This window comes from Phoca vitulina, unplaced genomic scaffold (genome assembly GCF_004348235.1).
Source record: "Phoca vitulina isolate PV1807 unplaced genomic scaffold, GSC_HSeal_1.0 scaffold6, whole genome shotgun sequence".
Lineage (NCBI taxonomy): Eukaryota > Metazoa > Chordata > Mammalia > Carnivora > Phocidae > Phoca > Phoca vitulina.
This window is the reverse complement of record NW_022589709.1, coordinates 20,881,429-20,898,536: the sequence shown is the minus strand read 5'-3', so window position 1 is coordinate 20,898,536 and position 17,108 is coordinate 20,881,429. Positions and strand designations below refer to the sequence as shown.

At 36.6% G+C, this 17,108-nt stretch overlaps 1 protein-coding gene across 11 annotated transcripts in view; it reads left to right on the top strand.

The window, feature by feature from the left end:
* The window catches only part of APC (APC regulator of WNT signaling pathway), a 131,910-nt gene that overhangs the window by 76,677 nt on the left and 38,125 nt on the right, over positions 1-17,108 (top strand). For all 11 annotated transcript variants that reach the window (XM_032403860.1, XM_032403862.1, XM_032403861.1 and 8 more), the window contains one exon: positions 10,014-10,097. In XM_032403860.1, the coding sequence (XP_032259751.1) occupies positions 10,014-10,097 (84 nt within the window). The remainder of the gene's footprint in view (positions 1-10,013; positions 10,098-17,108) is intronic.

Genomic DNA, 17,108 nt, shown 5'->3' with positions numbered 1-17,108 from the left:
TAGACTCTATTCCACTAATTTTTTTTAGTTTCTCTGGGCCTGCACTGATACCACATTTGTTTTATTTGCAGTAGTTAATATAAATCTTAGTACCTGGTAGAGTGAGTTCTCCTATTTTTGTTTGTAAAATTGTGGTTATATTTTGTCTTATTTCTCTTCTGTCTGAAATTTAGTTTCAGCTTCTCTAATTCAAAGAAAAGCCTGATACATTTTTTTATTAGAATCACATTGAATTTATAAATTAATTTGAAGAGAATTCCTGTCTTTACAATATAAAGATTGGTTCTTGGTTGAAAGGATAGACTCTGGAGCCAGACCTCCTAGGTTCTAATTCTACACCTGCTACTTATCAGCACTGGTTTTGGGTAAATTTTCTGCCTCAGTTTTCTTACTGTAAAATATAATGCTAAACTGAAATGTGAGGATTAAATGAGTTAATACATGTAAAAGCACTTAGAATCTGACACATAGTAAATACTCAATATATATATTCGGTGTTGTTATTAATTGTATATCTCCATTCATTTAGGTGTAATTTTATGGCCCGCAATAAAGTTTTGTAATATCCTCTATAAAGATTTTATACATCTTTTTTTTTTATTATTCCTAGATACCATATAGTTTTTGTTACTGTTGTGAATGGGATTTACTATAATTACTAAATTACATTTAAATATAAATATCCAGTGACCTTCCTGAGCTCTTTTATTAAATCATCTCAGTAGTTTAAGATTTTCTTGCATTTTTCTTGCATTTTCCATATAAACTGTCAAATATGGCAGTTGCATTTTTTTTTTTTTTTGCATTATTTGCAAAAGATAATTTTCTTTGCCCTTTTCAGTTGTTTGGGTTTTTTTTTTTTTTCTCCTTGTATTGCATAAGAATTCTAATACATCTTTGAATAAGAAGCAGTGATACTGGTCTTCTCTGTCTTACTATGACTTTAAAGGGACTCCTAAAGTTTCACTGTTAAATGTGTTGTTTACTCAGTTTTTAATAGACACCCTTCCTCAAGTTAAGGAATTTGCCTTCTATTCCCAGTTTGTTGAGAGTTATCTTGAATCTGTATTGAACTGTATTATTATTAAAAATTTTTTAAATCAGTTTTTCAAAAGTCATACCAACTATATTACCCTGAACTGTTAAGCACTTGTTATTAAGCATAGTTTCACCAATATTCAAGGTTATTATATAAAAAAAGGAAAGAAATACTACTAGATTTTTCCATTTTCATTTTGAGAAACAGAAGCACAGGAGTTGTGTTATTAGAAATCCTCTACCACAGTGGGTATCAAGATATAGAACGACTTCAAGATTTAGTGACATATTGGCAATACAGAAACCAAGAGGAATATTAAATACAATTTCCTACTTTTATCTTTTAAATATTAAATCTTTTAATTTAAGATTTTATTGGTGGACATACCCCCCGCCCCCGCCCCACGTGCTCCTGGGCTGTGCTTCTAAGGAGCCCATCAGGCAGCTTTAGTCCCAGCACTGCAGAGCCCCTCCCACAGAAGACTGGGGGCACAAAAAGCTTGCTGGCACTGCCCCCCAGCCCTGTGCTATGGGAGACCTGCCCTCTCCAATACTCTCTTAGCCAGAGCCCATACAAGGCAGTGCCAGAGGCCTGGTAGTGTGCAAGCAGCTCCTACAGTGGCCAGCACTACTCCAAAGTGACTCCTACCCCAGAGAAAGGGAAAGATAATCACACATACCAGTCAGAGGAGGCCCCAGCAATGGGCTAGAAGCAGACAAGTGGTTTGACTGCAGGTCCTACCCACCAGCAAAAGCTTTTTCGGACAACACAGGGGAAGGACACAGCAGTTTGGTGCTACTGCATCTCTAGCAAACACCTGGTCTGACTCAGCTCAAGTCTGAGGCATCCCCAGACTGGCCCACTACCACTACAGGAACTAGACACTGCCCACAACAAGCAGAAGAGAGCCATTGCAGATGACTGGACTGAAGGAAAAAGCAGCTCAGCCACAACAGCAGGGCACACACATCACACATAGGAGATACCCCTAAAGCACCAGGTTCTGGTGAACAGGGGACACTGCACAGCGGGGCACTACAAGATCTCTTCTTCATAAGGCCATTACTTTCAGGTGCAGGAAACATCGCTGTCTTTCCTAACACAGAGAAACAGACACAGTGAGTTAGACAAAATGAGGAGATAGAAGAACATGTCCAAAATGAAACAGTAGGACAAAATCACAGCAAGAGACCCAAGCAAAACAGGGATACATAATTTGCCTAAGAATTCATTTTTTTTTTTTTAAGATTTTATTTATTTGACAGAGAGAGACACAGCGAGAGAGGGAACACAAGCAGGGGAGTGGGAGAGGGAGAAGCAGGCTTCCCGCTGAGTAGGGAGCCCGATGTGGGGCTCGAACCCAAGACCCTGGGATCATGACCTGAGCTGAAGGCAGACGCTTAACGACTGAGCCCCCAGGCACCCCAATATGCCTAAGAATTCAAAGAAATGATCATTAATATACTCACTGGACTTGAGAAAAGAGTGGAGGACATCAGTGAGACCCTTAACAATGGGATAAAAAAGAACCAGTCAGAGATGAAGAACACATTAAATGAAATAAAAATACACTAGATGAAGTAAATAGTAGAAGCAGAAAAATGAATCAATGACTTGGAGGACAGAGTAATGGAAAGTAATCAAGCTGAGCAGATGAGAGAAAAAATTATGCACAATGAGAATAGACTTAGGGAATTCATTGATACCATCAAGCATAATAACATTTGCATTATAGAGATCCCAGAAGGAGAAGAGAGAGAAAAGGGGGCAGAAAATTTATTTGAAGAAATAATAGCTGAAAACTAACTGAATCTGGGGAAGGAAACAGAAATCTACATCCAGCAGGCACAGAGATCTGCCAACATATCAGCCCAAGGAGGTCCACACCAAGACACATAGTAATTAAGATGGCAAAAAGTAGTGATGAGAGAATTTTAAAAGCGGCAAGAGAGGAGAAACCAGTTATATACAAGGGAAACCCTATTAGGCTAGCAGTGGATTTTTCAGCAGATTTTGCAGGCCAGAAAGGAGTAGTATGATATAGTCAAAGTACTGAAGGAAAAAAACCTGCAGCAAGAATATCCAGCAAGGCTATCATTCAGAATAGAAGGAGGAATAGTTTCCCAGACAAACAAAAGTAAAGGAATTCATTACCACTAAACCAACCCTACAAGAAAAGTTTAAAGGGGACTCTTCAAGTGGAAAGGAAAGAGTAAGGAATGTAGGAAGCAGAAAAGTAATAAAAATAAGTAAAAAAAAAAAAATCCATCAAAGGGGGGCGCCTGGGTGGCTCAGTCAGTTAAGTGTCTGCCTTCGGCTCAGGTCTTGATTCCAGGGTCCTGGGATCAAGTCCCCATAGGGCTCCTTGCTTAGCAGAGAGCCTGCTTCTCCCCTGCCTGCTGTTCCCCCTGCTTTTGATCTCTCTCTCTCTGGCAAATAAAATATTTTTAAAAAAATCAGTCAAAGGACTCATGAAATAAAAGGATATAAAGTATGATACCATATACCTAAAATGTGGAAAAGAGGAGTAAAGAATGGGTTCAACCTTAAGCGACCATCATCTTTTTTTTTTTTTTTTTTAAAGATTTTATTTATTTATTCATGAGAGACAGAGAGAGAGAGAGAAAGAGGCAGAGGGAGAAGCAGGCTCCCAAGGAGCAGGGAGCCCGATGCGGGACTCGATCCCAGGACGCTGGGATCATGACCTGAGCCGAAGGCAGACGCTTAACCATCTGAGCCACCCAGGCGCCCTTAAGCGACCATCATCTTAATATAGGCTTCTACATATAGGAGATGTTGCATACAAACCAAATAACCAAAAAATCAATAATATGCAAAAATAAAAAGAAGGGAATTCAAGTATATTACTAAAGAAAGCCAACTAGTTGGGGGAAGAGAGCAAGAGAAGAAAGGAAGGGAGAAAAACTACAAAAACAACCATAAAACAAGTACCAAAATGGCAATAAATACATACCTATCAATAATTACTTTGAATGTAAATGGACTAAATGCTCCAATCATAAGACATAGGGTGACAGAATGGATTAAAAAACAAGACCCATCTATATGCTGCCTACAAGAGACTCATTTCAGACCTAAAGACACATACATATTGAAAATGAAGGGATGGAGAAGCATTTATCATGCAAATGGATGTGAAAGGGAAGCAGATACTTGTATTTGACAAAATAGACCTTGAAATAAAGACTGTAACAAAAGACAGAGGACACTATATAATCATTAAGGGGACAATCCAGCAGGGAAATCTAACAATTGTAAATATTTATGGACCCAACGTGGGAGCACCAAGTATTTAAAGGAGTTAATAACAAATATAAAGAAAGTAATAGATAGTAATGCAATAATAGTAAGGGACTTTAACACTCCACTTATATCAATGGGCAGAGCATCCAAACAGAAAATCAAGAAGGAAACAGTGGCTTTGAATGACACATTGGACTGGGAGGATATAACAGATATATTCAGAACATTCCATCAGCAAAATACACATTCTTTTCAAGTGTTCATGGAACATTCTCCAGAATAGATCACATATTAGGCCACAAAAAAGTCTCAACAAAGTCAAAAAGATCAAAGTGAATCCATGCATTTTTTCTGACCACAACACTATGAAACTAGAAATGAACCACAAGAAAAAATCTGGAAAGACCACAAATACATGGAGGCTAAATATCATGCTACTAAACAATGAATGGGGTCCACCAAGAAATCAAAGAGAAAATTAAAAAAATACATGGAGACAAATAAAAATGAAAACATAATGGTCCAAAATCTTTGGGATGCAGCAAAAGCTATTCTAAAAGGGAAATTTATAGCAAAACGGGCCTACCTCAAGATGCATGAAAAATCTCAAATAAAAAACCTAACCTTACACCTAAAGGAGCTAAAACAGAAGAACAAACAAAACCCAAAATCAGTAGAAGGAAGGAAATAACAAAAATTAGCAGAAATAAAATAGAAACTTAAAAAAGCAGTAGAACAGATTGATGAAACCAGGAGCTGGTTCTTTGAAAAGATTAACAAAATTGATAAACCTTTAGCTAGACTCATTTTAAAAAAGAGAGAGAGAAAGAGGATTCAAATAAAATCAGAAATGAAGGAGGAGAAGTAATAACTGACACCACAGAAATACAAAGGATTACAAGAGAATTTATGAAAAATTACATGCCAACAAATTGAACAACCTAGAAGAAATGGATAAATTCCTAGAAATATAGAGCCTTCCAAAATTGAATCAGGAAGAAATAGAAAATTGGAACAGACTGGTTACCAGCAATGAAATTGAATTAGCAATCAAAAGACTCCCAGCAAACAAGTCCAGACCAGATGGCTTTACAGCAAAAGTCTACCAAACATTTATTTATTTATTTTTTTTTTAAAGGATTTTATTTATTTATTTGACAGACAGAGAGAAAGCTAGAGAGGGAACACAAGCAGGGGGAGTGGGAGAGGGAGAAGGAGGCTTCCCGCTGAGCAGAGAGCCCGATGTGGGGCTCGATCCCAGGATCCCGAGATCATGACCTGAGCCGAAGGCAGTCGCTTAACCGACTGAGCCACCCAGGCGCCCCAAAAGTCTACCAAACATTTAAAGAAGAGTTAATACAACTCTTCTTCTCAAAGAAGAACTTCTCAAAGTTCTATTCCCAAAAATAGAAAAGGAAGGAAAACTTCTAAATTCATTCTACAAGGCATGCATTACCCTGATACCAAAACCATACAAAGAGACTAGAAAAAGAGAACTGCAAGCCAGTGTCTGTGGTGTACATAGATGCAGAATTCCCCAACATAATATTAGCAAACTGAGTCCAACAATACATTTTTAAAAATCATTCACCACCATCAAGTGGGATTTATTTCCAGGATCAGGGGTGGTTGAATATTCACAAATCAATCAGTGTGATGCGTCACATTAATAAGAGAAAGGATAAAAACCATATGCTCATTTCAATAGATGCAAAAAAAAGCATTTGACAAAGTACAACATCGATTCATGATAAAAACCCTCCACAAAGTAGGTTTAGAGGGAACATACTTCAACATAATAAAGTCCTTATATGAAAAACCCAGAGCTAACATCATCCTCAATGGGGAAAAACAGAGCTTTTCCCCTAAGATCAAGAACAAGACAAGGATGTCCAATCTCACTTTTATTAACAATACTGGAAGTCCTAACCATAGCAATCAGACAAGGAAAAGGGTTAAAAGGCATCCAGATTGGTTAGGAAGAAGTAAAACTTTCACTATTTGCAGATGACATGATACTGTATATAGAAAACCCTAAAGACTCCACCAAAAAACTACTAGAATTAATAAATGAATTCAGTAAGGTCCCAGGGCACAAAATCACTGTACAGAAATCTGTTGCATTTCTGTACACTAATAATGAAGCAACAGAAAGAGAAATTAAGAAAACAATCCCATTTACAATTGCAGCAAAAATAATAAAATACCTAGGAATAAACTTAACGAGGAGGTGAAAGATCTGTACTCTGGAAACTATAAAACACTGATGAAAGAAATTGAAAACAACACAAAGAAATGGAAAGATGTTCCATGCTCATGGATTGCGAGAACAAATATTGTTAAGATATTCATACTACCCAAAGCAGTGTAAACATTTAATACAATCCCTATCCAATACCAATAACATTTTTTCACAGAACTAGAACAAACAATCCTAAAATGTGTATGGACCCACAAAAGACCCGAATAGCCAAAACAATCTTGAAAAAGAAAAAGCTCGAAGTATCACAATTCCAGATTTCAAGTTATACTACAAAGCTGTAGTAATCAAACAGTATGGCCCTGGCACAAAAATAGACACATAGATCAGTGGAACAGGATAGAAAGCCCAGAAACAAACCCATCATTATCTGGTCAATTAATCTTCAACAAAAGAGGCAAGAATATGCAATGGGAAAAACAGTCTCTTCATCAAATGGTGTTGGGAAAACTGGACAGCAACATGCAAAAGAATGAGACTGGACCACTTTCTTATACCATACACAAAACTGACTTCGAAATGGATTAAAGACTTAAATGTGAGACTCGAAACCGTAAAAATCCTAGAAAGAGAACATAGGCAGTAATCTCTCTGACATTGACTGTAGCAACTTTCTTCTAGATCGGTCCCCTAAGGCAAGGGAAACAAAAGCAAAAATAAACTATTGGTACTACATCAAAATAAAAAGCTTCTGCACAGGGGAGGAAATAGTCAACAAAACTAAAAGACAACCGACTGGGAAAATACATTTGCAAATGACATATCTGATAAAAGGTTGGTATCAAAATATATAAAGAACTTACACGACTCAAAACCCCAAAACCAGATAATCCAATGAAAACATGGTCAGAAGACAGAACAGACATTTCTCCATCTCCATACAGATGGCCAACAGACCCATGAAAAAATGCTCAACATCACTCATCATCAGGGAAATGCAAATCAAAACCACAATGAGATATCACCTCACACCTGTCAGAATGGCTAAAATCAAAAACACAAGAAGCAAGTGTTGGTGAGGATGTGGAGAAAGGGGAACCGTCTTGCCCTGTTGGTGGGAATGCAGACTGGTGCAGCCACTGTGGAAGACAGTATGGGGTTTCCTCAAAAAGTTATTGAACTACCTTAATTGCACTACTGGGTATTTACCCGAAGAATATGAAAATACTAATTCAAAAGAATGCATGCACCCCTGTGTTTATTGCAGCACTAGTTACAATAGCCAAATTATGGAAACAGCCCAAGTGTCCATCAACAGATGAATGGATAAAGAAGAGTGGTGTATATATACAATAGAATATTACTCAGCCCTAAAAAAGAATGAAATCTTGCCATTTGCAGTAACATGGATGGAGGCAGAGTATAATGCTAAGTGAAATAAGTCAGTCAGAGAAAGACAAATACCATATACCAAATACCATATGATTTCACTCATATGATTTCACTCATATGTGGAATTTAAGAAAAACAAATGAAGGGAAAAAAGAAACAAACCAAGGAACAGACTCTTAACTATAGAGGACAAACATGGTTACCAGAGGGGAGGTGGTGGGGCAGTGGGTGAAATAAGTGATAAGGATTAAGGAGTGTACTTATAATGATGAGCACTGAGCAGTGTGTAGAATTGTTGAATCACTATATTGTACACCTGAAACCAATAATACACTGTATGTGTATTATACTGGAATTAAAAATGAAGTAAAGATTTTATTGGTGGAGGGGAGCTTGTTATATAGAGAAAGGGAAAATAAATATTACAAAGCGAATTGTGCATAGTTTCTTTGTTTCATGTAAAGCCAGAAAATGTTTATCATCTGCTTGTAGAGGTGTTCACTCATCTTTGCAGTATATTTAGAAAGCTACCAAAAATATAGGCATTTCTCCTTGAGCATGTTCTCATGAGCAAATTAGATGTGAAAAGCTTTGTTAATTAGAGTATTACTTACCTTAAGTTCACTATTTTCACAATCACAATAAATAATCAGCATAGTTGTAGTGTTATGAGGGAAGGGAGAGAAGGAGGGAAGGAAGGATTTGGTTTGGGGGTTGTTTGTGTTTTGGTGAGCACATTTTGAGTTTTTCTGTGGTTGTTTATCATGACATTGGATAATAGCAGCAATAAGTGTTTTTACTGTGTAATAAAATCATAGGGACATTGTATTTAAGCAAAACTAGGTATGATCAGTGGGTAGGTTTTATATGGAAGTTTTTAAACTATATATACGTAAACTATTTCAGTTCTTTTAGTATTTATTGGGATATACGCACTCAGAAATCTTTTATTGATGGAGCACATAATCAAAAATAGTTTGGAAATGACTCTATCTAGCCTCCAACACGTTTTTTCCCCCATCAAAACAATTACTCATAATTTCTGGTGCTTCAATATTAAGATATCAACTGTAGAATTACCACAGAAAATGATATAACATTGGCAGTACTTGTTTCTAAAACCTATGTATTTGTTGTCACAAAGGTAATTAAAATAATTTGAATTTGCAAGGTTTTCATAAAGTGATTTGGTTTTACTCACTTCCACCTGTGTCCATCAAATTAAAGCAAAACCTAGCTCTTTTTTTCTTTTTTTTTTTTTTTTTAGAGAGAGCATGAGAGCAGGGGCATGGGGGTGGGAGAAGAGAGAGAATCTTAAGCAGGCTCTCCACTGAGCCACTGAGCACAGAGCTCAATCGTGAGGCTTAATCTCACGACCCTGAGCTGAAATCAAGATTTGGAGGCTTAACTGACTGAGCCACCCAGGTGCCCCCAAATCTAGCTTTTTGTAAAAACACTTTTTCCACATTGTTTCAGTTCCATGTTGTTCCATCTATAGTAAGTGCTTTGTGTTCACTTAATGGTCTTAGGACAGTGGGAAAGCAAAAGCTTCTAACATCATTGTGATCCTAGTGTTGGGAGTAAAAATAATGTTTAGCTACAGAAGGTATTTGGGAAAGCTACATCTGAAAGGTACTAATGTCTTGTAATAGGAACAACTCTTGAACAGGTTAATGCTACTGTTTAAACCCTGATGCCTACTAACACAAATCAGATGCTCCTTCCCTTTACACATATACCATGCTTTCTATAAATCTATTACATTATACTGGCATCTGGATTAGTATAAAGATCAAATTTAGGTGTAATTTTTAATTTGTTGAACTATTTTTTGAGAATAACTTAAATACCAATATTTCTACCACATGCATCATGCAATTTGATATATGACTCATATTTGTACAATTTTCCTAAACAAATCTATCTTATAAAATGAGGTGTATTAAAAAATTGAACTGCTGCAATATGTCATCAGTGTGTGAATATATGTATATCTAACTTATTATATAAGAATGATTTAGCATAACCCCGAGCTGTTAAATGATAGCCATAGTATGACTGTTTATACTAATGTTTTTAATAAAATTAGATCTAATTTGGTCCCTTACTTTCTTTTAGAGAAGAGTAACCAGAATTCAACAAATAGAGAAGGACATACTTCATATACGACAGCTTTTACAGTCCCAAGCAACAGAAGCAGAGGTTAGTAAGTTGGGTTTTTTGTTTGTTTACAGATATAGATATGGAAAAGAAAATGTCTAATTAATGTGGCATCATTGAAATATAGATGTTTCTTCTAGAGAATTGAGACACTTCGTAAGTTTTTTTCATGAAATTAAATGAATTATCAAAAACCTTGACTATGTTGATCTTTTAATAACTCCTATCAATTAAAATTTATAGAGTCGTAAATACAGATACTTTACTTCAGTCCTCAGATTACATATAATCAGATAGCTAACTTAAATTGGCTATTATCAACTAGTAAATAAGCTATTACCTGTCTGTAATTCATGATTAAAACTGATCATACAAATTTATTTATGCTTGCTCCACAGTCCTCATTAAAATTACAGTAAAAGCATAAAATGAAAAAGGCACAAAGACAGGGGAGGTAACAATAAAATTGGGGGAGCTGGAAAGCAGGTAAATAAATGCACGGTTTTAGTATATAGTAGTGAATTAACACCTAAGTCAGCTGTAGGAAGTCATGAAGCAACTCATTTTATACTGTGGAGTCCCAAAAGGTTCCAAAATAGGTACCTCTGGATATAAGGATTAAAAAAGGTGGCTAAAATTTTAGTTAGAGGATGACTGAAAATTTGTTAAGATGCAGGTAGAGCCTCCAGAGGCTGTCTTGAACTCTCAATAGCAGGTAACTTCTTTCCAATCCCAGCAAAAGAGGAGGGACTTATTCTAGAAAGGGTAAAAGAAAGGGTCTTTAGGTAGAGGTAACCCTAGTGTAACTGAAGTTGGGATATCATACTAAAAACTGAAATAAGTGAAAATTTACTTATGAATGCTGAAACCCTCACTCACTTCCAAGCTTATAATACAGGCAAGTTTCTAGAAGCAACTTCTCTAAGAAATGTGACTAACCCAAGAAAACAGACCTGAAGGTACTGACATTGGAGGATTCCCCAATAAAACAACCCAGCTGGACCACCCTATAGAGTAGCTGTAGTTGCCAGTCTTCATCCTTCATGCATAGAGCAGCACTTAACCTTTTCGTAGGTAGCCCATTCTGAAATAGGGATGGACAGCTAAAGACTACCAGACATTTTAAGTAAGTTCCTAAAAAGAAGGATGTAATGGAAAAAGTATGCAGAGAGAACACTTTAAAACCTAAAACTAACATTCTCAGATAAAAGAGGATGCATCCATAGTGGTAGGAAACGATGCTACGCAAAAGGAACATTCAGAGAATTCAAGAAAGAGTTCTTGGGAATTAAAAGTGTGATGGTAGCAGAAATGAAAACTCAGGTTAGAAGATAAATTTCTCGGAAAATAGAAAGATATGAGATGGAAGACAGAAAAGATGAGAAAATCAGAGAATCATTTCTGGAGGGTTCACTATTCATATAAAAAGGAGTTCCAGAAAGAGAATGGAGGAGCTAGAAGGAGGAAATTATCACAGAAATAAAATACCCTAGAATTGAGGGGCATAGTTTTCCAAATAAAATGGTCTCTTCAGTATCCAATACCACAGATGAAAATAATCCCACAGCAGGCACATCATGGTACAGTTTCATTTCACTAGGAATAAAAAGAAAGTCCTAAAACATTCTAGAGAAGGAGAGGAAAACAAACAAGAAAAAAACAAAACAAAAAACCAGGAATGTAAATGTCTTTAGCTATATAAACAGCAACACTGGGAGCTGGGAAGTAGAATACCAATTTCTTAAAATTTCTGAAAGAAAATTATTTCCAGCTATATTCTAACATCTGTTCTCTGACACCACTGGGTGTCCCGTAATTCCATTCAGTTCTGACACCCAGAGTGCAGAGTGCAGACCCCACATTTAAGGATAAAGTCATTCACAAGACTGCCCTCACTTCAGACACCAACTACCAGTGTCAGGTGTCCTCAAGCCACCTGCACTCTGCCCAGCTTGCTGTACATTCTATTCTAAGTGGGTATATTCTAGTGCAATTCAATTCTCGACACTTAACTACCTAGAATTAACATAGCCTATACAGGTTAATGGCAGAGTCCTTCACAAGACTAACCACCCCCCCCCCAAGCCACCCATACTTCTGCCCAACTGGCTACAAATTAGGGGCTTCCCACACCCCCCTAGGTTCAGTAATTCACTGGAGTGACTCAGAACTCACTGGAAATACTAACATACAATTACAGTTTTATTATAGAGGATACAGATCAGGAACAGCCAAATGAGACCAATATAGGGCAAAATCTGGGGAAAGTGAGGGATAAAGAATGCAGAGCTTCCGTGCTCTCATAGAATCTCAACACGTCATTCTCCCAACATATCAATATGTTCATCAACCAGGAAGCTCCACTGAGCTTCAGCGTCCAAAGTTTTATTGGGGTTTCATTATGTAGGCACACTTGATTAAATAGGTAGCTGTATGACTGACCTTAATTTCCAGGCCCCTCTCTTCCTCCTCCCTGGAGGTCAGTCTGGCCCAAAGTTTCAACCTTCTAGTCACCTGTTTTCCTCTATGTCTGACTCTTAATATCATAGGAACTTTGGCTTTAGTACATCTGAATTTGAAATATGCAGAAACATGTATTTGCTAAGTAGGCATTTTAAGTACAAGTACTATGAAGTCATATTCCTAAAAGCAGTTTAACTTGGCTGACTTAAGCCAATAAAAACTCGGTATTTGTAATATAAGGAGTAAGTGTCCATTTTGCAATGTTGACTCTTAAGGACTGGGGGAAAAAAAGAACAGTATCTCTGCTCCTTTTTCAGTCTCACTGGTATTGTTGTTTGGCAGTATTCTGGTTGTTGCCACCCCTTTGGCTTTCCAGTGTAGTTTATCTTTTTTTCCCCCTTGATTAAACTTACTGTAACACTCTATTTTTTTAACTATTTTTAAAGAGGCAGGCTTTTGTTTTTATTGAGCAGTACTACATTTTATATTTTCTCTTTTATATTTTCTGCTGCTATTGTTTTTCTCATTTCTTTAGTTACAGTTTTTTCCTCTTTCTTATATCCTGATTATTGTTGTCTGCATCTAACAGATCCTTTTCTATTTCGGAATGAATATTTGCATTTATTTTTTTCTAGTTGATTGAATCTTTTATTTGTATGAAATAGCTCTGTGTATAGCATTTAATGCTCTTCACCTTGAATTTCATTTTGTTTGCTATTAATATTACCACCCTAGCTTTTTGTTATCATTTTCCCACTATAATATATTCCCTGCTGGTATTTCAAAGTTTACCAACTTTCTGTCCTCTGGAAAGCCCTAAAAAATTGTTGTTTGTTCATTGCCACCCTTATTTTCCAGCATGGTTATAAGTTTTTTGCAGGTTGGAGACTTGTTTGTGTTTTTTTATTTGTTCAAAACTTTTATTCATACCATTGGATCTGGGGCCAACTGTGCCAGCTGTCCACTGTTGTGATCCAGTCTCTTCTTGTTTTCTTTTGTTATGAAAGTGATTATATTAGTCCTAGCCTACAGTGGTTACATTTAGTCTACTAGTTCAGTGAATGTAGATTAAAGGAAGGTGCCATGTCACATTTAAGAAAGAACCAAAACTTTTTTTTTTTTAATTTGCTTTTTAAAGTTTCTTTATTCCATTATTGTTGTTCGGCTAATATAGATAAGTGGGAGGATCTGGAAAATGGAGAAAACCAGGGCTTGGACACTCATAAATTAGTTCACATACAGCATAGATTAGAAAAGAGAGGATATCTGTCAAATAATTTCTCCACCATGAAGCGTATTGCATATAGCACTCTTTGTCCTGCCTGTTGACAACTCTGGTTTAGGGTCAAGATGCAGTACTTAATTCAAGTGATGTAATTATTGCACATGATTCAAATATCAAAAATTACAAAAAGATATGTGAAGCAACCAGTTTACCACTTTCTTGTATATCTTTTCAGAAAAGGTGGATTGTTTATCGACCAGCAAATACATTTGGGGAGATCAAAAAGATGGGAGCTGTGAGGAGAGTTGTAGCATGGTTGTAAAATCTCTAGAAAATAGCCAGTGAGAGAGCCAGGTGGCTCAGTCAGTTGAGCATCTGATTTCATTTCGGCTCAGGTCCTGAGATGAAGCCCTGCATCGGGCTCCGCTCTCTACAGGGAGTCTGCTTGAAGATTTTCTGTCTGTTCTCGCCCTCAAATAAATAAGTAAATAAATAAATCTTTTAAAAGAAAAAGAAAATAGCCAGTGAGAAATATTTATTAAAATCCTATGCAAAGTACTTTTGTAACTATTAGTAAGGAGACCACTCAATTTAAAAATTTTTTTAAAAATTAAAAAAAAAGATTTGAATAGACGTTTCACCAGAAAATGTACAGAAATGGCTGGTAAGCACATGAAAATATGCTCACCATCATTAGTCATTCAGGAAATGCAAATCAAAACCACAGTGAGATACCACTTTACACCCAATAGGATGGCTATAATCATAAAGACAGATAATAAACATTGGCAAGAATGTAGATAAATAGAAGCCATCATATATTGCTATTGGGAATATAAAATGTGCAGCCACTTGGAAAACAGTCTGGCAGTTACTTAAAGTATTAAACATAGAGTTATCGTGTGATCCAGCAATTCCACTTCAAGGTACCTATCCAAGAGAAATGAAAACATACGTTCACACAAAGACTTTAACGTGAATGTTCATAGCAGTATTATTCATAGTAGCCCCCAAAGTAGAAACTATGCAAACGTGTATCAGCTGGTGAATGATTAAAACACAGTGTGGTATATCTTTACAACTGAATACTGTTCTGCAATAAAAAGGAACAAATTGGTGATACATACTGTAACATTGATCAAGCTCAAAAACATGCTAAGTAAAAGAAACTAGACATGTAAGTCTACATATTTCATTTATAAGAAATGTCTAGAAAAGTTAAATTTATACAGACAAAGTAGTTAAGACAGGTATGGGTGGGAATGAGGATTAACTGTAAACGAGCACAAGTCATCCTATTAGAATGATAAAAATGGTGCTTGCTTCAGCAGCACATATACTAGAATGATAAAAATATTCTAAAGCTGGATTATGGTGATGCTTGGTACGCTTACAAAAAATGGTATACTTAAAATGGGTGAATGTTGTGGTATGCAAATATCTCAACAATTTTTTTTCATCCCTAGGGTAGAAAACTTTGGGGAAGTTGTCCAGCAACTGTGGAAATGAGGATGCTAATTAGGATCATTCTTTCATTAGGACTCAGCAACAGTTTCTTTGCCTTTAATGTTAGCAGTAGCTTTGGACCGTGGTAAAGAGTGCTCACTTCGGCAGCGCATATACTAAATTGGACAGTGGTAAAGAGTGCAGGCAGGCCTGTAGCCTAGGATCAGTAAGAGAATAAAGGGAAGTAAAATAACAAATAGAAAGGAGGAGGAGGAAAGAAAACAAAGATAATAAGTGTTAAATATTATTTTGGGCCCTAGAGTCAGGCTTGTGATCCCAGCTCTGACTCCGCCACTTACGAGGTATGTCACCTAAAGCCAGATACTTATCTTCTCTGTGCCTCAGTTTCTTTATTTGTAAAGTGGGGATAATAATAATACCTTACCTCACAGAGTTGGTATGAGGATTAAATAAATCAGTAGATGCCAAGTGATTAAAGCATAGTAAACATTAGACTTTTTTTTTAACTTTATCACATTCATCATCCTGTCATCAAATGGGTCTGGTAATCCTTCATGACTACTATGTTTCTGTGGATCCCCCGTTCTTCTTCTCTTGGAAATGACTTTACTAATCTCCCTCCATAATTCCATCTCCTCCTTCATAGAGAAAATAGTACCTGTCATCAGAACTGCCTGTCCTTCCTGTCAAGAGGTGTTCTGCCTTCTTGCCTGTGCTTTGGATTTTCATTTCCTGCCTTTTCAGGAACTTCTTACTCTTATCTCTTTTCTCTCACGTATTTATCTCCTTCCTCTTCTGTGGCACCTTTGTATTGCCATTTAAACCTGCTCAAATCTTATCTTTCAAAATATAAAAGGAACCTTCCTCAATTCTGCCTCTCCTTGCAACTACCTTCCTTCATCTGTCCCCTTACCTCCCTCACTGTCTTTTCCCATTCCCCCACTCCACAAGTGTTTCTAGACTCCCAAGTCTGTATTTCCTCCCCACCATTTACTCTTCTTTTCTCCCCCACCATTCACTCTTAAAACACACCAATCTAGCTAGTCTCTACTCCCATCAGTGACTTCTATATTATTAATTAAATTGATATTTTCGGTCTTCATCTTGACATTTTCTACATTATTAAACACTTCCTGTTGCTTGAAATATTTTTCTCTTGGCATTTATGGCAACACTTTTTTGTTTTTTTTCCCCATCTCTTTGGTTTTTATAGGCCCATGCTCTTTTATCTGGACATTAATTGTACACATTCCTTAAGTCTTTATTTCTGTTATCTGTATTATCTTTCCCTTAGACCGTCTCATTTGTGCTTACAGCTTCGCTTACCTTTTATACACTATTGGCTTTCAAATTCATTTTCCTAGCCCTCAGTTCCAGACTCCTAAATCTATGTGCCTCCTCTGTATCTCCACTTAGATGTCTCAAAGACACCTTAAATCCAACATATTCAAAGCATAATTAATGATCTTCTCCTCCTAAGTCCTTCTTACCATGCCACTCCTCCAGAAAACCCTCACTCCCTTAGTATTACCTTCTCTGCAAGTCTCACCATCATTATTCAGTTGTGTGAGTTAAGGAATATAGGAATAATTCTTGACAGCACATCTCTTCTTCTATCCTATATGCAGTAATATCAAGTCCTTCAGATTTACCTCTCTGTCCCTACTTCTATCCCTGCCACTGCTTGCCTGGTGTCAGGTACCATCATCTCACACTTAAGTTAATACATTAGCTTCCAAACTGGTCTCATCTATATTTCCTACCTACTTAGACCATTTAAAATTAAATTTGACCTTAAAAAATCAATTTACATTAAGTTTTCCCATTAATAGTCTAGTATTGGTTATGTGAGGGCAGGAGTGATGTATGAGAATCACACTAAAATTCAACAAAATCAG